Here is a 23,836-nt window from a genome sequence, read left to right on the forward strand (position 1 = left end):
ATTTTGCCAATGATGCACCACTGGATATGCCAGCAAATGGAGCTGTAGAACAGCCAAATATGGTGGTACAGCCACCCATCATGCATGACGAACAGGCTAGACAGCAGCCTAATCCGGAACATTTTGTTAGGAGGAGCACCCGTGTACAACGGCCTCCTGACAGGTTTGTTCCAGGAGCCAATAATGTGGCTGATTTTATCATGCTGACAGATTGTGGTGAGCCTTCCAGCTTCAAGGAAGCTATGGGAAGAACAGAGAAAAGGAAGTGGGAGAAAGCCATGCAATCTAAAATGGACTCCCTACTTCAAAATGATACATGGGACTTGGTGCAGCTACCTGCAGGCAGAAAGGTTTTGCCATGCAAGTGGGTTTACAAAGTCAAAGTGGATTCAAATGCTTTACCGAGGTATAAGGCCAGATTGGTTGCCAAGGGATTTAAGCAGGAGAAGGGCATTGACTTTGATGAGATTTTTTCTCCTGTAGTCAAGATGACTACTTTGAGAGCAATGTTAGCTCTTGTTGCTCATGAGGACATGGATTTATGTCAGATGGATGTGAAGACTGCTTTTCTTCACGGAGATCTCCATGATGAGATCTATATGAGTCAGCCAGAGGGATATGCTGTTAAAGGGAAAGAGCAGCTTGTGTGTAAGCTCAAGAGGAGCTTGTATGGACTCAAGCAGGCGCCAAGAGAATGGTACAAGAAGTTTGATGCCTTCATGCAGTCCCAAGGGTATCATAGGTGTGAGACCGATCATTGCTTGTACACCAAACGGGCAAAGGATGGCAGTTTGATGCTACTCATTCTATATGTGGATGACATGCTGATTGCCAGTAAATCTCAGCATGAGATTAGTACTTTGAAGAAACAACTGCATAAGTCTTTTGACATGAAAGACTTGAGTGATGCAAACCATATTCTTGGCATGCGGATTACTCGTGACAGGTCCAAGGGACTTTTGTTTTTGTCACAGAAGGAGTACATTGACAAAGTAGTGCAGAGGTTTAAAATGGAGGGGGGGAAGTCTATTAGTACCCCGTTGCCTCCACATTTAAAACTCAGCAGTAAGGACAGCCCCAGATCAGATGATGATAAGGCTGAAATGGCCAAGGTTCCGTATGCATCTGCAGTTGGTTCTTTGATGTATGCCATGGTTGCCACTCGTCCGGATATTGCTTTTGCAGTGGGAGTCATCAGCAGGTATATGGCAAATCCAGGCAAGCGGCACTGGGAAGCAGTGAAAGGTGTCTTGAGGTATCTCAAGGGTACCAAAGACTTGTGCATATGCTATGGTAGGCAGGATGCATGGGTGCATGGTTTTACAGATTCAGACTATGCAGGGAATGCAGATAACCGGAAGTCTACTACCGGTTATATTTTCACATTTGCAGGAGGTGCTATATCATGGGTGTCTCGGTTGCAGAAATGCGTTGCACTGTCAACTACTGAAGCTGAATATGTTGCAGCCACTGAGGCTTGCAAGGAAGCAATATGGCTTACTCGGCTGGTGGGAGATTTGGGCATTACAGGAGATATGCCAGTTTTGCATTGTGATAGTTAGAGTGCTATCATGTTGGCAAAGAATCCGGTCTTTCATCAAAAGACCAAGCACATAGATGTGAAATATCATTTCATCAGGGAGGTACTGGAAGACAAGTGACTTGAGCTTGTGAAGGTGCATACTGATGATAATCCTGCAGATTTGCTCACTAAGAGCTTGCCTACAGAGCGGTTTGCACATTGCCGCCACATCATGGGATTAGGATGAGACCATTCTTATTTTATGGTCTTGTATACAGTAACTGTATATTGCTGTAATTTTTATTCTTTTCTCCCCTTTAGGCACATCGGCCTTTAGGTAGGAGGTTGTTGGGGTAAAGGCACATTGCCACCCTTTTATTAAAGATATGACACCTATGACTGTCTTAAGACAGTCATAGGGTGAAAAACCTAATCCTAATAAAACCTATGAGTTTGTGGTGTGGCTCAACACTTCACACCCACATCTTTTGTGTCTCCTCTCTCTCTCACTCTCTCCCTGTTGTACTTCTCCCTCATTCTTTCCCTCTCAACTGGTATCAGAGCCTTCATTCTTTCCCTCTCACAATGATGGTACCTTGTGGAATGGGTGCTTGCAGAGCCTGTGTCCAATTTCCTATTGACCCAAGCGTGCTTGGAAATCAAGGTCTTGGTCCTAGTGTCTTCGGGCCAATTCTTGGCTTGTGAAGAACTCTTTGATCTCTTGCTGTCTATGGTCGTTTCTCATGGTGGGTCTCACGAGGATGTGAGTTGGGTGGCCCTCGTATATGAAGAGAGCAGCACATCTCTAGTTTGGGTAGTCAATGATGTGGCCCATATTTGTGTATTCATGCTTGAAAAGGCAGTGATACATCCCCTGAATGTCGTAGTATCAGTGTCATCGCAGCAGCAAGACATGCTTCTCCATCTCCAACTCATGTTACAGAGCCTCAAGTTTTGCTGTGCCGAGTGACTACATCTCACACCATGCCTTAATCTAGAACTTGTGGGATGACGTCTTGAGCTAGCCCATGGTGATCTATATTGCATGAGAAAGGGGATTTTGGAGGTACCTAGGTGCATGGGTGAAGCTATCCTCGCTTAGATGAAGGAGATGCTCTTGGTTGAAGGCCATTTGGGTCACAAGTGGCTGCAAGGTAAGTAGTGATATGGCAGTAAATAATCTATATTCATGCCCAATGAATGGAATCATGACTAGTGCTGTTGGGCGCTGATGACGTCAGTGGGGATGTCATAGTAGCTAGTCCTTGCTATGTGTGATGGAGTTTATGGTTTTCAACCTTATGAGTGACTATCATGAGATTATGATTACAATACTGCCTGCCATGACTCTACGTCATAAAATGTTGGAAATTGCAGGCTAGCACCTTTTCTGCTCTTCTTCTTTGTAATCTATGTTTTTAATAGCAATATTGACAAGTAAATTTGGAACGCAAACGTTCTGTCTCTTAAGAGGATGTAGATTCCTTGCTGTCCTATTCAGCTTTGAAACTTAATGTACTCAATAATTCAGGATTTATATCTCAATTTAAGTATATGGAACGTCAATGCTTTGCGTTTCCTAAAGGCTTTCAGTCTACTGAACAAGAAAATGATGGCAGGTTTTTAAATCGTATGGAGCTTGCATATTCAGCGGCAGATCTTGTAGTGGCACGCTCTGGGGCGGTTACATGCAGTGAGCTGCTCATTGTGGGAAAACCTTCAATTCTGGTATGTTATATGCTAAACACGTACGATTAGAATTAGGTCAAGAGGTTACGGAGGCTTTGTGATGTCTTTTCACTCTCAAGAGGTAGAAGGAATGACTCATGAGCCAAAACGGCTGTTCCTTGTGCAATTTTCCCTGCAAAATCTGAAGGCATGTCCTAGGGATTTTCAAGAGGCAATATGGCTTTCCAGCAATCTTAAATCCTCTAAGAAGTACAATGTACATCATCTTACTATTTTTGGAGCATTGCCTTGGTTATATCTAAATAAAATTATTGTTGCTGCCTGTAGAAAAGGGGGTAGGGACAGATTTAGAGGAAGGGGTAGAGTGAGTGGAAGGGAGAGAGAGGAAGGGGAAGAATGGGGTAGGAGAGAGAGAGAGAGAGAGAGAGAGAGAGAGAAAGAAAGAAAGAAAGAAAGTTTATTAAAGTCTTCGGGAGACCGTGAAGGTCTATGAGACTAAAGATAACTGATACAATGAGCATAATGGTAGCGGTCTCAAAACGGGCCAGCCAACCGTTTCTACAAAAAAGAGGTTATGAAGGACGGTGTGTCTAGTCCTGATACAAAAAATATGTGTCAACCTCCAGATGATACAAAAAAGAAGGGGGGGGCACCCAAAATGGGGCAGAAGGGGGAGATACAATATATATGTGGAGGTGGTGATCGTCAGAGACCAATCATAGAGGGGCCGTCAAATGGGAGGCCGGAAAAAACCCTGCGATAGATGATTGGCCTCTGACGTCACGCGGCCTAGTCGAGCTCGGTCGTTGGGGGCGGCGAATGGCCCTGTGGATGAGGGCAACGGTAACCCTGGTGGGGCGGGCAGAGAGCAGAGATGAGATGTCATGGACCCGGATGTGAGTCTGTCCGCTGGCGCAGCTGTCGTGGCTCTGGCTCTCGCTCACGTCCGCGTCGTCGGCTAGACTGAGGAGAGGTATCCTGTGACTAGAAGAAATCAGTGATGGGCTGCTGGGTGTCCTCACGCTGTGTGTGCTGCGCGTGTCGCCGTGCTCGGAGAGAGGTATCTCGATGGCGAGTCATCTCATGTAAGAAAGCGGCTAAGCATCGCTGATCCGGGAACTGCAACATGTGTGGGAGGGGGCCGAATCCGTCGCGGAAGAGGCAGTGGTACCGGCCTCGAATGGCATAATAGATAGGACATCTGAAAGCAAAGTGCTTCTCCGACTCGATCTCCTGCGAGTCGCAAAGTGGGCAAAGGCGGCCCTTTCGTGGAATACCCTCTGCGCGTCCGCTCTCGATCCGTAATCGGTGTGACGAAACCCTAAACTGACCGAGGGAGATCCGGAGCGCATGTGGTAGATGAAGCTGTGTGTAACCCGGAGGTGTGATGAAGCCCTCTTGTGAGATCTGGAGGCAGTGTCGGCGGTAGAAGTCGAGCTTCACAGGAAGCTCGGAGTGAAGAAACCATGTCCGCCAGGGTGGAGCTGGAGCAGATTCGCTCGAATGAGCCCGTTGACCTCCTGGTCAGTGGGGGAGAGGGGAGATGGTGGAGCGTCGAGGTTGTACTGAAAAGGAGGCGACTGTCTAAGTCGAGGCCCAGTCGGGTGAACCAACTGGAAAGACGACTATACCAGCATCGCTGGTCCCCATCAACAGATAAGGCCATAGAGGAGGATAGGGCTAGCCAAGGTAGGCGGAGGCAACCGTCGGCGGAGGAGCTGAAATCCTTGACTCTGTGGAGATAAGTGATAGCCTGGAAAGCCGCATCAAGCCGTAGGGGTGAGGCGCCGAACTCTGCTAGAATGATCTGGTGCGGTACCGATGGTTTGCTGCGGATCATCCGAGCAAACATCAGTATCTGTAGGCGCTCGACTCGAGCCCACTCTGTGTCTGAAAGGTCGGCTCCCCACCATGGCCTCCCCACCATGGGCTACCATACATGCCTATTGGGCGGACCAAAGAATAAAAAAGGAGAGACTTGGTCCGCGGGTCCTGGAAGTGGGAGTGGTAGCACTGTTGCTCCAGCCTGGCAAGAGCGGCGTAGCCCCGGCTGATCCTGGCCTGCATGGCTGGGCGCATCGTGAAGATTGGGCCTGAGAAGACAACGCCCAAGTATGTGTAAGAGTCAACTATCTCAACAGGGTCGCCGGCGAAGAGAAACTGCTCTCGATGCATAGCGGGTCTGGAAGTGTTGAAGATCATCACCTTGGTTTTCCCAAGGTTGACCTTCAAGTCATGTGTATCACAGAAGACCTGAAGTCCATCCAGGTGTCGCTGAAGACCAGTAGCAGAAGAGGATAGTAGTACTACATCGTCTGCGTATAGGAGAATTGGGATGACAGCCTCCGCAAGAGAGCAGCCTGCACCTCCGAGTGTCCTGATGGTGGTCTCGAGCTCGTCGATATAGAGGCCAAATAGAGTCGGTGACAAGGGACATCCTTGTTTGACTCCGATAGTGCTCGTGATCTTTGGGGTCCAGCTGGTGCCAATCCTGACCGTCACCCGCTCATAGAGAGCTACTACTGCCCAGATAACCTCCGAGTCGTAGCCTAACTCCTGCAGGCGTCTGACGAGTCGGGCGCGGGGAACGGTGTCGAATGCCTTGTGGAAATCCACAAAGCAACAATATACTCTCTGTCTCCTGTGTCTGGCCTCCTCAATGATCCCTCTAAGTGTAAAAATGTGATCGTAAGTTGAGTGATCCGCCTTGAAGCCGGCCTGTCCGGATGCCCTGAGCCCCTGTACCTCTGCGCGAGCACTGACCTCGCCATCTAACACTGATGCATAGATCTTGGACATAACATGTCCAATCATGATGGTCCTGTAATTCCCTGGATCCATGGGATCTCCTGCTTTGTGGATGGGTGTGATAGTGTCCAGGCTTTGGGGAACCCGTGGCAGACAGCTTCATTGAACAGCGTTGCCAGGATGGGGGCTAGAGTTTTGATGCCATAGGCAACAAACTTTGTGCATAGGCCCTCATGATCCTTAGCTCGGCCGTTGTGAAGCTTAAGCGCTGCGTGGGTGACTCCCTGGGTTGTGAAGAGGGTGCAAGAAGTGGGGCGGGGGGTGGTTGAGAGGTTGGGAGGAGGCTGATCAGGGATATCATAGAGTGTACATGCATAGGAGTGCCAGAGGGAAGTGTCTGTGAGGGGGGAGGGGGATCGGCGTTCTAGGATTTTCCTCCAGAAATCCTTGGAGTTGCTACTAAACAGAATGTTCAGTAGTGTATCCTCATTCTGGCGCAGGAAGGCTAGCTTCTTGCAACGGACTAGTCGACGATAATCCCTGGTGAGATGTGGGTTGGCCCTAGCATTTCGCTGGGTCGTGAGTCGGAGTGTGCGGCGTAATGCTTTACACGTCATCATACCAGCTATTGCAAGGGGTGGAGCCAGCGGGTGGAGGGCGGGTGGACCGAGTAGTGGAAGGAAAAATGTGGCGGGCTGCATTGTGAAGGGAGTGGGTGATAAGGGTGGCTCAGTGATCTAGAGAGGGTATGGTGTCTATGTGTCTGAGGAGGGAGGCTAGGTGGGCTGAGTAATCAGGTGAGAGGTTATGATCAGAGTGTATATCATGATAGGTAGTGTAGTGCGGGGTGTGGCTGGGAGGGGCTCGGGGCGCAAGGATATGAAAGAACAGGTAAGTGTGGTCGGCTCCTGGGGGTAAGGATGCAGTGCGGAAGTCAGTGATCTGTGGGGCTAAAGCAGGAGATCCCAGAATGTAGTCGACGACACTGGCTCCTCCGCCATGTGGGAAACATGTGAAACCAGAGGAGGCAGGCCACCGGTCTAGTCCATTGTAGATGACCAAATCATGTATACGTCCAAGGTCCAAAAGAGCCTGCCCATACGCAGTAACGGGAGCGCGGCTGTCAGCCGAGGAGCGGGGGAAGCCCGAGTCCTCTGTGTCCATCTCAGGTAATAGGACCGGATCTGAGTGGAAGTCCAGGAGTGATGTCTGATGTGCACCTGTCCTTGCGTTGAAATCCCCAACTAGGAGGACCTCTCCGCGTCTGGAGAACTCCACAATGTCTGGGTAGAGATCTAGATAGGGGGATACCCCCGTATCCTCACGTAGCATCCGTGCGAAATGTGATGTCTCAGGAGGAAAGTAGCAGACTGCAATAAAGAGGTCGCGTGTGGAGGGGCGTCGAAATCGGAGCCATAGGTAACAGGCATGGACATCCCGTCTAACCACGGATATCAAGCTCGGAGCGCTGAACGAAGGAGTACTGCAACTGCGCTTGATCCTCGGACCCCCCCAGTATATCTGGTCTCCTCACGGAATACTGACTCCCAGGTATAGCCACTGACCGAGGGGAGAGGGCGCTCGGGACTCTGATGTGTCTCTGTATAGAAAACGATGTTGCGTCCAGTGTATGACTCTGAGAAGTTCCCAGGGTCAGACCATAGGGTACCATTACAGTTCCATATGGTGCATGCCAAGGGTACTGTGTGCTGAGTCTGAATCTCATAGACCATGTCTCCCTATTTGGGGGGGGAGTCTGCTACCGTGTCTGGAGTACCTGGTGGGGCTCGGCGGCGGGGGCCAACTAATAGGCGGCCATCTCGGACGACAGCCTCCTTCCCCTCCTGATGGGCTACATCTCGCTGCTAAAGCAGGGTGCGCCGCTCTTCCACCTGCATAGGTGTGAGATCCTCATCCATGAAGATAGTAGGGTGATCCCGTAGTGTAGCACGTTGCCTGAGTGCTGCAAGTCGAGCTTGAGTATCCGTGAATCGGATGATGAGTGGCTGTGCGCCATGCATGCTCGATCCCATGCTCGGCGAGGCCGAGGGTAGAGGTCACGAAAGCAGTCGCGTCCGCTAAGGGGGTGAGTGAATCTGCGCGGGGGATACCTCGTACTCGGATGTTGAGAGCCTTACTGGCCCTTTGTTCCTGCTCGGCGATGGTGGCTGAGACTGCTGCTTTGGGTGCCCGTCTCGCAATGTCCACCCATCTGGTAGTCTCCGCAATAGCAGTCTGGATGGTAGCGATCCACTCCTCCACCTCTGGTGTAGTGCGCGGGGCCGCTGTGACTGTAGTAGTGAGAGAGACAACCTCCTGACGGAGGTGAGTGATCTCCTGGCGCATGCTCTGAATAAGCTGATCTTGTGCTACGGTATGATCCTGTAGTCGATGTAGCTCCGTAAAGATGTAATCTATCGTCTCAGGTGGGACCCGGGGGGGTGCGAACTGGGACATGGCGTATGGCTGAGGGGGCGTGGGAGATAGGCTGGCTGTATATGGCAGGGGAGTGGAGAAAGGCTGCTGGGTGAGGGGAAGGGAAGAGAGAGAGAGGAAGGAGGAGAGTACGATAGGATTAGATGTGAAATCATAAAGTGTCTAGATGAGTGATGGATGTGGATTAAATAGTGCCTCCACATTTCCCTCTCTCACTACAGTACTACTAACGTAGCCCCTTTCCCCCCCTCCATTACAGCCATCCCTTCCCCTAGAATTTCTTCCTCAAAATTACATGGTCTAGCTGTCACACAACGGTGCTGGGATAGAAAAGTGATACTGATCAGCCTGGTAGAAGATCAGGGTACTCTTGGACAATGCTCTCTGGCTGTCATGATTGTTCATCCTCAGGTAGTCCTTTCCATCGGATGACGTACTCAATGTATACCTTGTTGCGGAGTATTTCTATTTCTGAAACCCACAATGCGCTCAGGGACATAGAGGTATGACTCTATGTGGCAACTCTGGAAGAATGTGCACATGTTGACCCAGGTTTCAACTATGACACATGGAACACATTGTGGATCTTGGAGGTGCTTGGCAGCTCCAATTGATACGCTACCTCCCCAATCTTGCGGATGATCCTGTAAGGGCCATAATACCAACGAGCAAGCTGTGTGTTGGTATTACCCTTCAGCACAGCATAACGATTTTTATGGAGATGTAAATGCACAGAATCTCTTTTCTTGAAAATTAAGGATCTCCTACGTTCATTTGCATATTTCTTCAGTTTGGCTTGGGCATCCTGCATATTCTTTTTAGCCAACTGTAGAAGAGCCTCCATTCTCTCCAAGTCATCTCGTGCTGTTTGTTTTTTCATAAATATGTCTGCAATTTAGGAAGGCATTCCCACTTTCCACCCCAACATTTCCTCAAATGAGCTCATTCCAATGGAGTGATGCTGGGTGTTGTAGTGGTAAATTCAGCAAAGCCACTTATCCCATGACTTTTGGGTGTTAGAACAGAAATGCATCAGGTTTTTCTCTACCCATTTGTTCACCGTTTCAGATTGATCATCAGTCTCAGGGTGGTATGCAATTTTGGGCTGAAATTTTGGGCTGAGTAAAGTATCCACTGCTGTAAGTAATTCTTGCCAGAAATGACCCATAAATTTTGCATCTCTACCACTGACAATTTCTTGAGGGAATCCATGATGCTTAAACACGTGATCCATGATTGCCAAGCAACCTGCGATGCTGCGTCAAGTAAACTTTGTTTGGAACCACAGCAACATTATGCAATTTAAAGGCAGGATGATCCTGATATGAGGGCTCCTGAAATTATGGAAAGATGGCCGCTGTCTTTGAATTCTGCATGTATTCTTCATGAATGCCATGTATCCAATTCTGATAGATGGTAGAAACTGCAGACAACGTGCAAGACCACATCTTGAACAAGGCATCTACAACCACATTTTCTTTCCCCTTCCTGTATTCAAGGTCAAAATCATAGGATTGTACTGAAGTCAGTCATCTCTTTTGCTTGCTGACAAGTTTGGCTGCGTGAGGAAAAATCTGAGTGTCCTATGATCAGGTTTGACCTTGATTTGCTACGTATATGGTAGTGATGCCACTTTTTGAAGGCATGTAGGATAGCCAACATTCCCTGATCATAAACATAATAGTTGAGCTCTTTGGTATCAAAATTTCTGCTTTCAAAAGCTATTACACCATGCTCTTATAGCAAGTCATTGACATTTTGTGTAGGTTAGGTGGTTGTCTTGCACTATCTGCTATTCAGCCTGTTTTAGATTCTTTATCTGGAAATTAATATTTCCTTCTTGGAGCACAAATCACTGCAAATTACTGCAAATTCTACACCAAGGGGATGTTTTTGGGTAGATCTACCTTCTACTTGCTCAGTTGTTGGCATGGGGAGTTCACTAAACAATATGTAAGATAGCATGTGAGTTGTCCTCTATTGCATCTCTGTTGGGAAGGGTGCTGCATCTTCCCAAGTGGGATTTCTTGGTTTTGAGCAGGGACATCTGAATCTGCATATCATGGGTATGGAACAGCTTATACCTTTGGGGGTTAGATATTGATTCCGGTTTGGCGCATCCTTTTCGCATTTTATTACAGTTGCTTCTTTCCCGAATGTGTGAAGATGAAAAATATTGCGTAAATGAAATAATTTGACATAATTTTGCATGAAGATGAAATGTACAATTACAAAATTCAAGTGTAGTTAGATTGGTCACTTTGCTCGATAGGGCACATTGCCTCTCCCTCGGTTCTCTCCTCCTCTCCCGTCTGATAAGTTGGAGCAGCCCAAGCATAAAAAAGAATGGAGAAGGTGTACCCTCAAGGGAAAGCTTCTCTCACAATGTCTCCTTTGCTCCCTAAGCTCTTTCATTCGCGGATAGTCTTATGCCTAAATCTCATCTGCAGATGTCCCCAAGGGCTCCTCTTGATGCTCCTTGTCCCACTGTTCTCATCTGCAGATGTCCCCAATGGCTCCTCTTGATGCTCCTTGTCCCACTGTTTCCACATCTTTTGGTGTTGATGTTTCTGGCTCTCAGGAGTCTTCTTAAGCTCAAAGTCTTATTCTGTTGAAGTGGAGTCTCAACTGGCCTCTCCTGTCATTGAATCGTTGTCTTTCAAGCTACAGATGGATATATTTCCTTCAGATATAGTTAATGATGCTAATGAGGATCTAAATGTTGATTTGAAAGAGCGTGATACACAGTTACTTTCTCTTGAACCTGAAAGCAGTTTCAGGATATGCATCCCATGTTGCAACAAGTTTTTGACCGAATAATTCAAAGGGTTTTGTCTTCCTGCTACATGTTGGGTTTGTCTGGGTCACAACTCACCTATCCACCCATGAGCCCCCAAATGAGGAGGACATGGGGGAGGTGTACCAGCAGCACCTGGAAGATGCTAGGTGGGTAGAGAAATGGGAAGCCAGGGGGCCAGATCTGAGGAAATGTGCAGGGCTAGCATGCAGGCTGCCATATGGGCAGGATGAGTAGTAACACCAGGCTGCTGTTGGAGGGCTGAAAGGTGGGCAGAAGGGCAGGCAGGTACAATGACCAGGGCCAGCAGCAAAGGCAGGCATGATTGGATGTGCAAACACGACTTGCAACTAGCAGCAATTATCTGCACAGAGGAAATAGGCTGGTCGAGGCAGAAGAACAGGTGGGAGAAGAGCAGAAGATACGTGCAGACAGCAGGGCTGCCATGTCACGAAATCATATTTATCCAAGAAATAAAGAGAAATCTTTATTAGATTGACTTTGATCAAAGAAAGTCGACTTCGGTTACTAGGTTTTATTTTTCTTTGCCCTCAAAAACATAGAATGTATTATGCTCAGCCTCATGCTCTTTTATGAGCCAGTTGTACATTTTATTAAGTGCAAAGTTTGGTGTCTTAGTTAATTCAAAAGCAATCAATTTATATGATTCAAGCATAGCTTGAAGACTTCTTATAAAAAGGGAAACAAGTACTCTTGAGATTTAAGGGCAGACCGCACTTGAGGGTAGCATGTTCTAAGTTAGGCTAGTCGATAGTTATGAATATGCTTTCATTTCATTATGACATAGTTACATGTTTCCAGCTAGCTCATTTCAGAGGATTTTTGTTATGATATTCAGTTTCATTGTTTCTTATTATAGGGCATGCTATGCTGAAGAACCAGCTCTTTACATGATAGTGTGACATGAAGTTGGGGGTAATGAAACTTCACGCACCTCTTAGCTTCCAAGGGGGTAAAAACTACCATAGAAATAAACAGTCATACACAGAGACTCATAACTTCTTGTCCTGGACCCAATGCAAAAAACCAATTACATGGGAGGGAGACCCTTAAAGAGAGCTTCGCGCTGATATATGTTTCCTTGAAAACAGATAACCGGTTGAAGAGATATGGACAGTTTACTGAAAGGGGGTAAAAACTGTCATGAAAACAGACTGTCAAACACAGAGACTCATAACTTTTTACAGTAGTATCTGATTCAAGATCTAATCATTTAGGAACAAGCGCCTTAAAGAGAGCTTCGCGCTGATATAAGTTTCATCAAAATCGGACTGAGTAGAAAGTTATGAGCAAAACACTAACAGGGGGTCAAATTGTCATAAAAACTGCCCTCCACCCATGCTAATCTCGCCTGAGCAAACTACTCCTTCAAGGCTCCACAATTATCAACGATCCAATATCCCTAGAATTCGCCTAAAAGAGAGGAAGAAGCTTGCATGGTGGCTCGGGAAACGGATGGACCATGTGTGCACAGTGAGCAGCCGGACAAGAACTACTTTAGACACTTGAATAGAGAGAGAAAAGAACATAGGAATGGAGACTCAAGGAAAATGATAAGAAGTGACTTTCATTGCCATGAGAGTAAAACACCACTCAAATACACTCAAAATACTACAAACACAAGGGAGAAGAAGAGGTTTCATACATGCAAGAGGGAGCAGAAGCTCCAAGACTACTTATAGAGAGAGAATAAACTAGAGAGAGATGGACTCAAGAGTTTACATAAGAGAATATCTACAAGAGGGAGAGAAGGATCGCTTGAGGAGACTATAGCTATAGTAACATGAGGCCTAATGGTAGAAGAGATGATGAACAAGGGAGAGGAGGGCTCCTTTTATAGAGATTTTGTCACCCTCTTTCACCCATTTACAATTGCTGTCTGTAGATTCTTTTCCCCATCAATCACATAAGCTCGTATGTCACAATCCATGTCGTTTTTGGCTACTCTTACCATGTGTCCCATCAAAAGATGCTCAAGACTCTTAAAATATTAAGAAAGTCAAGAGTCTCTTCACATGGAGTACATAGGGACCCTCTCTTTTCCATATGTCCACATCCTCCTTATTCCACATGGGAATTCTAGAAGACAGAGAGGGTCCGCTGGCCCTCAAGGTGGTCGAGCATAAAAAAATTTAAGGCGATACTCATTGGTGCGTCCGGGTATCACCATGCCGTCAACATCCTTAAGCTGATAGGTTCCATTGGTGACATACATATATATCCTTATGGAGGAAGTAACGAATCTCCGCTTCTGTTGTGGAGTTAACCCTTGAGAAAACATGCCTTCTTCCACGTATTGCTGAACATCTTGTAGTTCTGGCCATCTAGTGTCTACCCAAGAAACCACCTCCCGGTCTTGTACTACAATGGCTTGAGTAGCTAACTCATCTGCCCTTTGATTTTGTTTTCTGTTTATATGAACAAACTTGCAAAAATCAAACCGACTACATAGTGCCATAGCCTTCTGATTAAGCTCTTTCAAACTTCTTGTCTTGTAATGCCCTTGCATTTGCTTTATAATAAGCTGAGAATCTCCTCTTACCTTCAATTCTTTGACTTGACTTTGAAGATAACCCTCCAAACCAAGAATCAAAGCATTATACTTAGCTACATTATTAGTTGTGATACTTGGAAGCTCTTGTCCTCTTGCTCATACTTCTTGACCTTCAGAATTCATCAAGACCATCCCCCCGGCTCCTTGTTGGCATGAAGGACTAAAAGCCCCATCAAAATACAAGATAAAAGTTGTTGGTGGTGTCTCTCTTTCATCATTAATGTCCTCCTTATATTCCTTTTCTTCTCTTAGATCCTGCCATCTTGTGAGCAAATCTGCCATAGTGGACCTAGTGGTATTTTCAGTGATAAAAGAGAAAGAGAACTCTTGAAGCTCTGACAACCATTTTACAAATCTCCCCCCAGGATTAGGCTTGCGAACTAGATATGCTAATACAGACTGAGAGATAAGGAAGAAAAATGGCCGAGGTAATAAATAGGAGCGAAATTTTCTGCTTGAAAACACCAAAGAGAGGGCTTGCTGCTCCATTTCTTCATATCTTGTTTCCACCTCTGTAAGCTGTCGGTTGGCATAATAGATGGGTTGCATTCTACTTGCCTCTCCTTTTTGTAGCAATACAGCACCAGTTAAATGCAAAGATACACTTGGATTTACATAAAAGTCTTGAGACCAATCAGGGGGCTTCAATATTGGGCCCTTACTCATGGCCTCCTTAAGTTACTGAAAAGACTCTTGTTGCTCCACACCCCATTGGAATGAATCTCCTTTTCTTGTTAACAAGTTCATGGGATGCACTATCTCTGTGAAATCACAAAAGCATTGGTAATACTTGCTTTTTCCTAGAATTCTGCGAACACTAGTGACACTCTCAGGACTTGGCAATGCTATGATTGCTTGAACCTTGTCAGAATCCATTTGCAGGCCTTCTTCAGACACAATATGCTCCAACAAGACTACTTTTGTTTGAGTCAAATGACACTTGCTAGGATTTAGATACCCTTTTGCTTCATCAATCCTAGCTAAGGCCATCTTTAACTTCTTAATGTGATCTATGCGTCAAGAATAAATGCAAAAATCATCCAAAAACACCTTTATGAACTTTCCCAAGTAAGGCTCGAGCACTTGACTCATGAACCTTTGAAATATAGTTGGTGCATTGGTCAATCCAAAAGGCATCACTCTGTAAGCAAAAACTCCCCAAGGTGTAACAAATGATGCCTCTTCTTCTTCCTTGTGTTTGTGGTATTTTGAGTATATCTGAGTGGACTTCTACTCTCATGGCAATGAAAGTCACTTCTTATCATTTTCCTTGAGTCTCCATTCCTATGTTCTTTTCTCTCTCTATTCAAGTCTCTAAAGTAGTTCTTGTTCGGCTGCTCACTATGCACACATGGTCCATCCGTTTCCCGAGCTACCATGCAAGCTTCTTCTTCTCTTTTAGGCGAATTCTAGGAGTATTGGATCATTGGATGGAGGGCAGTTTTTATGACAGTTTGGCCCCCTGTTAGTGTTTTGCTCATAACTTTTTGCTCGATAGTTCGATTTTGATGAAACTTATATCAGCGCGAAGCTCTCTTCAAGGCGCATGTTCCTATATGATTAGATCTTGAATCAAATACTATTGTAAAAAGTTATGAGTCTCTGTGTTCGACAGTCAACCGGTTATCTGTTTTCAAGGAAACTTATATCAGCGCGAAGCTCTCTTTAAGGATCTTCCTCCCATGTTATTAGTTTTTTGTATTGGGTCCAGAACAAGAAGTTATGAGTCTCTGTGTACGACTGTTTATTTCTATGGTAGTTTTTATCCCCTTGGAAGCTAAGAGGTGTGTGAAGTTTCATTACCCCTAACTTCATGTCACATCTTTTTGGTGGAGACGTCGGGTACGTTTGGTATGGAATTCATTCAACCTTACTAAACGGTCTCGGGTGTACTTGATTGCATGTAATGCCTAGTATAGACATGTGTTTTCTGATGTGATAAAGAAGATGCTTAGAAGAACTCCGTTAGAAGAGATTGTAGCCCGCCGCTTAAGAGAACTTGAAGATTGTGAAGGTGATGTTCAAGCTATTCGCACGGTCATCATGATCATATCCTTTATGTTTGCACTCTTGAATATGTTGGTGAATCGACAACGCCGTCAGCAGGCAGAATGATAGATTAGGGATTGTTTCATGCACTGGCAGCTTGGTGTGAAGAAGAGTTGAGTCTTTGGGTAGTTTTTGACTATAATAGTGGAGTGGTGATTCTCAATGCTTTTAACTTCTTTTACTATGCAAATGATGAAGAGTATAATATCTTGAAGCTGTTATGTGCACTTCCAATTGTGAGAAGGGTGATTCTTGAATGCATGTATACACAATGTTTTCATGATGCTGGTTGGTCACTTTTTTTTGAAGATTTTATTGAGGATCACATTGTGGAGGGTTTTCAACAAGTGGTTATGCATAATAAGTTGGTCTTGGTATACTAAGGATCTGTGGGATCTTGTTTGGATCTTGTTTGGGATATTAGTTCGATCTTGGTATTTCCTTTTTGTGTTTCATCATGGTAAAGATTCCAGTGTTTCGAGGGACCCAAGGGGAAGACTCGGAGTCTTATCTTTGAGATTTTGTTCGAGAATGCCGGCTTTTTGGATGGTCCATGAAGGATCCGGCGGAGATTCTGTCAGATTTTCTTGAAGGTGTAGCCTTGAGTTAGCTTCGGGATTTTGTTCACGGATGTCGGCTTTCTGGATGTTACATGAAGGATCGGGTGGAGATTTTACTGGATTTTCTTGAAGGTGTAGCCTTGAGTTGGGATGAGGCCTTGCCGGACTCTACCAAGGAGGACTCGGATCAAGTGGTGGGAGCAATGAAGCAGAGATTTAAGGCAGTGAAGCCGCCAAATGCTTAATGTTGCAGTTGGACCGGCTCTATAAAGGAGAGGATGAGATGGTCTCAGTGTTGGCAATCCGATATGAAACTCTATGGACAAAGTATGAAAGGGCAGCTTTGCAAGCTGTGGCATCTATATCATCGGCTCCTTAAGGTCTCTCAGGGATGGAGCACTTGAAGATGAGCAAATTTGTTATGGCTTTGGAGCCTCGTCTTCGCTCTAATGAGTAAAGATCCAACAACATACATGGAGGCACTTCGCATTCCGACAAAAAAAAGAAGCTTCTCTAAAGATCGAATCCTCTTTTGTGTCTTCAACAGCTTCAACTTCTAAGGTGGAGGTAATGAGCACTCCTTAGGTACCAAAGTCCTCTGAGTTAGATCATAATATCTCCCAATTGATAGCAGAGTTTGTTGATTTGAAATTGCATTTGGTTAATGCACGACAACCTAGAGCACCAAAGAGTGAAGATAGGCCTCGAGATAAGAGTGGGATCAATTGCTATGAATGTAATGAAAAAGGTCACTATCGTCCCGAGTGTTCTAGATTGAGAAAGAAAGAAGAAAAACAAGTATCCTTGCTAGAAGCTTCTCAGGGGATGAGAAAAGAGAGGTAATGATGGCTAAACGGGAGCGTGGTAAAGCAAAAGAAGAAGAAGAAAAGAAGGAAGAAGTAGAGGAGGAACATCAAGAAGAGGGATGCCATAGTAAGAAAAAGAAGGCATCTAGAAGGAGAATTAGCCAGTCAGAATTTCCTTTAGGACAAAGAATTTGAAGCTATGACTTGTTGTCCGACCTTAAAGAAAAGGAAGCTCATATCACCTTTGGTCAATTACTTGCTATGTCTCCAAAACCACAGAAGAAATAGGAAAAGCTAGCAAGCATAAGAGTGTCAAAGAAGAAAAAGAAGAAAAGTATCATTCCCGTTGTTCAAAAGGTAGATATAGATGTTGGTGATGATGTACCTGTGGTTGATGTAATCATTGATGGTCAAGTGATTTCTAATGTCTACATTGATGGAGGTGCATCGATTAATGTCATGAGTGAGAAGACAATGATAGATGCTGATTTAAAATACTCTAGTACTACCTCTCCTTATCGCATCAAATTGACTAACAACACTAGGGTAAAGACCTTGGGAGTGGTGAAGAATCTAGAAGTGGATGTATGCGGATTTCTGTGCCGACTACTTTTCAGGTGATCCCTACCAAGCCAGATACACGTGCCTATCTATTGATTTTAAGAAGGCCTTAGCTACGCAAGGTGAAGACTGTTCAAAAGTGGGATACTGGAGAATTGATTTTGTAGGAAAATGATAAGAAGGTGCGCTACAACATCAGAAGTCGCAAAAAGAAAGCTGTCAAGGAGGAGTCTTCAACATCAGAGAGTTTGAGCTTTGACTTAACCGATGAAGAAGAAGAGACAGGATGTAGCTCCGAGGAGTCCAGCTCAAAGGGTGAGGTGGAAGGAGTAGCCTTTGGTCTTTGTGTTGGTGCTGATCGGGATGAGTCAGGAGGGAACAAGGTGGTGGTACAAGAAGATCCTGTAGAGACACTTCATGTGGAGGATGTGGAGTACACTAAACGACGCCAACGCAATGAAGAGCTTCTTGGTGATTCTCTATCAAGTAGTGAGAAGCTCCAGTACTTGGATATGTTAGATGATTTTCCATGTCTCTTTGTAATAAGCTATTCACAAGTTCGACCAGTCTCTCTTGTGGAGCACAAGATTGAGTTAAAGCCAGAAAGCAAGCCAGCTGTGCAACGCTTAAGGCGATTGAGGGTGATCCAAGCTGAGGCACTAAAGAAAGAGGTAACACAACTACTTGAGGCGAGATTCATCTTTCCTGTTGATGATTCAGAATGGATATCTCCTATAGTTGTCACACCTAAGTGGCAGATTTGTATGGACTTTCGTCCTTTGAATGCATGCACTAAGAGGAATCATTTTCCTTTGCCATTCCAAGATGAAATACTACAAGAGGGAGCGAAAGCTAAAAGACTACTCATAGAGAGAGAGAATAAACTAGAGAGATATGGACTCAAGAGTCTACATAAGAAAATATCTATAAGAGGGAGAGAAGGATCGCTTGAGGAGACTAGAGCTACAGCAACATGAGGCCTAATGGTGGAAGAGATGATGAACAAGGGAGAGGAGGGCTCCTTTTATAGAGATTTTATCACCCTCCTTCACCCATTTATAATTGTTGTTTGTAGATTCTTTTTCCCATCAATCACATAAGCCCGTATGTCACCATCCATGTCCCGTTTGGCTACTCTTGCCATGTGTCCGATCAAAAGATGATCAAGACTCTTAAAATATTGAGAAAGTCAAGAGTCTCCTTACATGGAGCCCATAGGAACCCTGTCTTTCCAATATGTCCACATCCTCCTTATTCCACATGGAAATTCTAGAAGGATTCCTCTTAATTTCACAGTCCTCCACATGCTTTCCACACGCTTGGCATGTGGCCTCTCTTATATTATTGGAACACATGGACATGAGCCCACCTCTTTATATGATTCACTCTGCCTATTTTCTAAAAATCCCATAATATTCAATACACAAATAACTCTCACCCCATACCAAGGTATTCATAATTTATACCTATCGTATTTACAATGATCCACTCATCCTCTCAATCTCATACAATATCTTAGAAAATAGAAATAAGTGAGAGCCGCTAGGCTATCACTTGATACTCAAACTCTTATCAAACATAGAAGAAAACAATACTAATGCAAAATAAAAATATATTAAATTTTGGCGTTACAATAGTATTTTTATATGGTTATTGTTAGCTAAGTCAAGGTTTTATCATCCCACAGTTTTCTTTTATTGGGATGTGTTTATAGAATAAACAAAAATGTTTATGGTCTCTCATGGATTAATGTGGTCGGAGTGACATAGCTTTACAGCTTATCCGTTAGTAATGGACATAGAAGTTTTGGGAGCAGTAAGTCGGTAAGTCGACACACACCTTCAAATGTTTGGTGACTTAAGTAGTGAATGGATATTTGAGAAATTCTTTAAAGAAAGCTCTTTCCATAGCAGTGCCAAGATGAGGTCTATATTACTTGGACAATTATCAGTATGGAATTTATCTTCAATCACAAGTTTTTTAAATAGCCCCAATTTTGGCATAGTATCCATGATGGTGTTCAAAAGACACTGGTCTTGTCTTGGATATAGATGTTAATAATTTGTAGTGTCCCTGTTCGTGTTTTCGTATTGAACATATAGCACTATAATGTTTTCAAATTATGATGGCATCTTGAAAATATATTAAGAGCTTGTAATAGTGTTTTGAAAACATGACTGCGTTCTATATATTTTAAAGTCCATCATCTCCAAATTATGTTAGGAGCATGTGGTAGTATTTTGAAAAAGAGTAGCACACATTGTGCAAGAGGTTGCGATAGTGTACACATAGGACATTCAATGTACCACACTTACATAGATCCCCAACTAGAACCGACATGGTTGTTATTTCAACCACTGGACTTGTAAAAGAATATTCTCTCACTCTCTCTCTCTCTCTCTCAAATTTCATAAGATGCAAATGAAAATTAACTAGCATAATGTTTTGTAAGGAAAAAAGTAGCCAAATTTTAGCATTGCAAGTCCGACTACTGACCTATGCTGTGTCAAGAATGTGTTGATGTGCTCCTCATATTACTTGCGTCCCTTTGCAACCTATAGATGTTATTCTTGTTTGGAGAACCTCTCGTGTTATTGTGCCATAACAATGTCATTGTAGCGGTGACTTCCTCACTTCCTCTTTGCAGCTAGTTGATCTAAGCTATGCACCCCTTTCACATTGTCGAGGTCATCCCTCAAGTTAGAGAGTATGATCTCTTTCACGTGCACCTTTTAGGGAATTGGAAGAGTGGACACTCGATGAATCCTTGAATATAGGGTAAAGCTTCTGAGGACACGAGCGTGTTAGCCCCCAAATGACTTGATGTTGCGTCAAAACCATAGGCCATGTTCTTTGTTTTGATAGCACTACTCGAATGGGTGCATATGCTGCCTTCGAGGCTAGCTGCTCAGCAAGGAGGCATTTTAGTTGGCATTATCTCACCCTCCACATTCTTTGCGGATGTGTCTTTTGTTGCCATTTGGATTTTGTATCATCAATTTCCATGGCCTTCCTATCTCGTAGCCTCTATCTAGTTCTCTTTCAACCCATGACAAGCCCCTTCTCAGGATTGATGCCTCACCCTTGAAGAGCTTCTCCTTACGTATTGGTGTCATTATGATCATGATTATGGATTTTTCGTCTTGTACTCATCATGGGTGTTAATGCGCGCTTAGCGGCTCCACCCCTTAGATCGTAGTATCAGGTTTCTTTTTAGTTTCATAGCAATAAATTTTCTTTCTTTCTCTCTCTCTCTCTATATATGTGTGTGTGTGTGTAGTTATGTTGGTATCACTTAATTTGCATGAAATGGATTGTATGGGCAGATTCCGTCCAACAATGTTGTTGATGATCATCAGACAAAAAATGCTTATGCCTTGCGGGATGTCGGAGCTTCCAAAGTACTGTGTGACACCAGTTTGACATCAGAAAATCTTGAGTCTTCTATCAATGAGCTACTAGGTATGACATCATTTAATTTGTTACATTATTTTAATGACGTATTATTCACCTGGGTCTTTGTTGAAGTTAAAACTTCTGGTCTTTTCAGTAACCTCAGTTTTATTAATTTTCTCTTTAATAGACTGTCCTTGGTAATCTTCAATAACAATGTATGTGGATTTCTCTCTTTATAATAGCCACCCCTGAGTCTTGCTCTTGTATGGTTAAGCTGGAATTTTGTTTTTTGGATTTTATCAGCGTTGTTGCATCTCCTTGTGACTCATGCTCCGGTGGATTGATCCCGATATGTGATCTGACATTTTACTTGGATGCAAAACACACTTTGTTAATCTATCTTTGGAAAAGATGGATTCCCAAAGTTTCTTTCTCTCTATTTGAAACTAATTGCAATGAAAGTTGTGGATTCCAACTACAATGTTAATTCAACAAACAACAGCACTTTTGACAATCTGAAGGTACCATTCAGCAGACAGTCTTCTGCATTTATTGATTTGGTGCTTGTAAGTTTGTGTATCTATGCTTGTCATTATTCTATCATGACATTCTGATGCTAAAAATGTGACGACTCTTTCATTCCGAGTCTGGCAGTTCTGCGAAACAAGGCTTGAGCATCTCAAATCCACCCAAAGGTGTTGCGTGCATGCCAGGTCAAGTTGCTGTATCTGGAAAAGCATAATCTGCTTCCATGCATCCCAGTCCAACCAGATACATTCTGCATGAAGCGAGATTATCAGTTTGTTAAGAACTTGCTTTAAGCTTTTAAAGATTGTAAAAGTTTTGGCTGCATGTTTCCAGTATAATACTAGTGCCAGGTCTGAGTGTCCATGAGTTGAATTTGCCATCCTACAATTTTACACATTACATTGGCCATTTTGGGAGATCCAATACTTCTCTGCAGGCGATGTCACCTTCATTTCAGGGGTCTTAGGATTTGTGCTTTTTTAGAAGCCAAGTATCGAATGTTGGAGGGTGTGCATGGGATCCATTATATATATGGCAAGGGGCCCCAGTTCCTCACCTCTCCCTAATTACTGCACACTCCCCCCACCCCACTCCCCACCCCCTCGCGCGTTTGATCACTCTCCTCTCTTTCACCTTCACTCATTTTTCTTCCTCTCCTCTTGCCCTTTCACTAATGAGTGGAGAAGTTGATTTTATTTTTGTTTGTTATCCTCTCTTAACAGCGATTTCTCCCTTAACAGCGATTATAGTGGTTATGCCACCTTGTTGTATCAGGGAAATTTGCTGATTATCCTTCTGTGAGGGCATCAAATGCATATTAGTATGTGGCAGTGGCTTCTGTGTGCTTGTAACTAGAAAAAGCTGCATTATGTTTTGCAGGTGATCACAGTATGATGTTATGCATGCGTGAGAAGGCTTTAAAGGCAGGTGTTCCAGATGCAGCCATTCTCATTGCAAAAGAATTGCTCCTACTTGCAAAGCGATCTAATTCAAACAATGTGGATAGAGGCTAGCAATCTCCTCATGACCTGTATCTTGACATATGCTACCTTTGACCTCTGTAGAAAGCGGTACAGGAAATGGGATTTTTTTAAAAACCTCTCAATTGAAGGAAGGGGGCAGAGGAGCCTCTGCACCCAGAGCTGTAGGATCCATTGTAGGGCATTTGGGAACAATCTTTCTACGAGAACCTGCAGGACAAGTTCCCTTGTATGGGCAGAAATTGATGGAATACAAAATGTTGACTACTTCAAACAGGGTGTGGTTACTCATAGCCATCTGAGTTCATGCAGACGTGTACATATCAACAAATACCACTATGCATGAAGTTTTATTCTGGCATTTCTCGAAATTGAATCAACTTATAGTCCTCTCAGTGTGGAGAAGAAATGGTCAAGGTTCTTATTTTAGCAAAAATACAACCTTAGGAATGTGGACAGTACCATATACTTCAAGGTTTATGCAACATTGTAGTTATTCAATGATCATGGCATTGGTTCCTGCTCATAGCATCTTCATTAAATTTTGACCTCATGAAGCCTGACTGACTATGGAGATCATAAATCCTCTCTTTTATGAGGTAGACTACAATTCAAGCTATGGGCATTTATAATGAAGTGATTATACTGTGTGGTCTTCAAGGTCACAGTTTGGGGCTTGTGTTTCTCCAACACTCAAATTTTTTCATGTGGTCTCGAGAAGGGCTTCACGTAGTATGTTTGGGCCCTGATCCTGAATTCTTGAGGGATTTAGTGATCAATCTTAGCCATCGGAAAATCAATACAAGATCAATTCTGATCAACATGTGTCAATTTTACTGCAAATTGTGATGCTAATTGTTAGATGATTTTCTTAAATTTGAAACCTAGTTAAGGGAAATTAAAGTGTTTGTTACAAACTCCAAATTCTAAACACAGCAGTGAATGCAGCATGTAAATGGTGCCAAGAAGATATAATGCTTTCATCCTTTTGATAATACCATGCATCTGGAAGGAAAATTTAATGAGGGTTTGAGTAAAGTTTTTGTTGATGTGGAACTATCAGGATACAAATGTCTCCTTGCAAAGTTCTTCTTTACCTGAGAGATGCAGCTTGCACTAATGTGAAAGGAATGTATCTCTATGTATTGAGGGTGAAATATAGATTAAGAATGACAGTGAAGAGCTACTG

The 23,836-nt window shown here is 44.0% G+C and overlaps 1 protein-coding gene across 1 annotated transcript in view; it reads left to right on the plus strand.

Moving 5' to 3' along the window:
- The window catches only part of LOC147887015 (UDP-Glycosyltransferase superfamily protein), a 39,813-nt gene extending 16,411 nt beyond the window's left edge, over nucleotides 1–23,402 (plus strand). Inside the window, exons 2-4 of the mRNA XM_087394619.1 lie at nucleotides 3,142–3,250; nucleotides 21,070–21,205; nucleotides 22,547–23,402. Coding sequence (XP_087250745.1) covers nucleotides 3,142–3,250; nucleotides 21,070–21,205; nucleotides 22,547–22,680 — 379 coding nt within the window. The 3' untranslated portion in view covers nucleotides 22,681–23,402. The remainder of the gene's footprint in view (nucleotides 1–3,141; nucleotides 3,251–21,069; nucleotides 21,206–22,546) is intronic.
- The last annotated feature ends 434 nt before the right edge of the window (nucleotides 23,403–23,836 follow it).

Source organism: Dipteris shenzhenensis, chromosome 23, assembly GCF_047967505.1.
Source record: "Dipteris shenzhenensis isolate YYH24624 ecotype China chromosome 23, Dip_SZ_1.0, whole genome shotgun sequence".
Taxonomy (NCBI): domain Eukaryota; kingdom Viridiplantae; phylum Streptophyta; class Polypodiopsida; order Gleicheniales; family Dipteridaceae; genus Dipteris; species Dipteris shenzhenensis.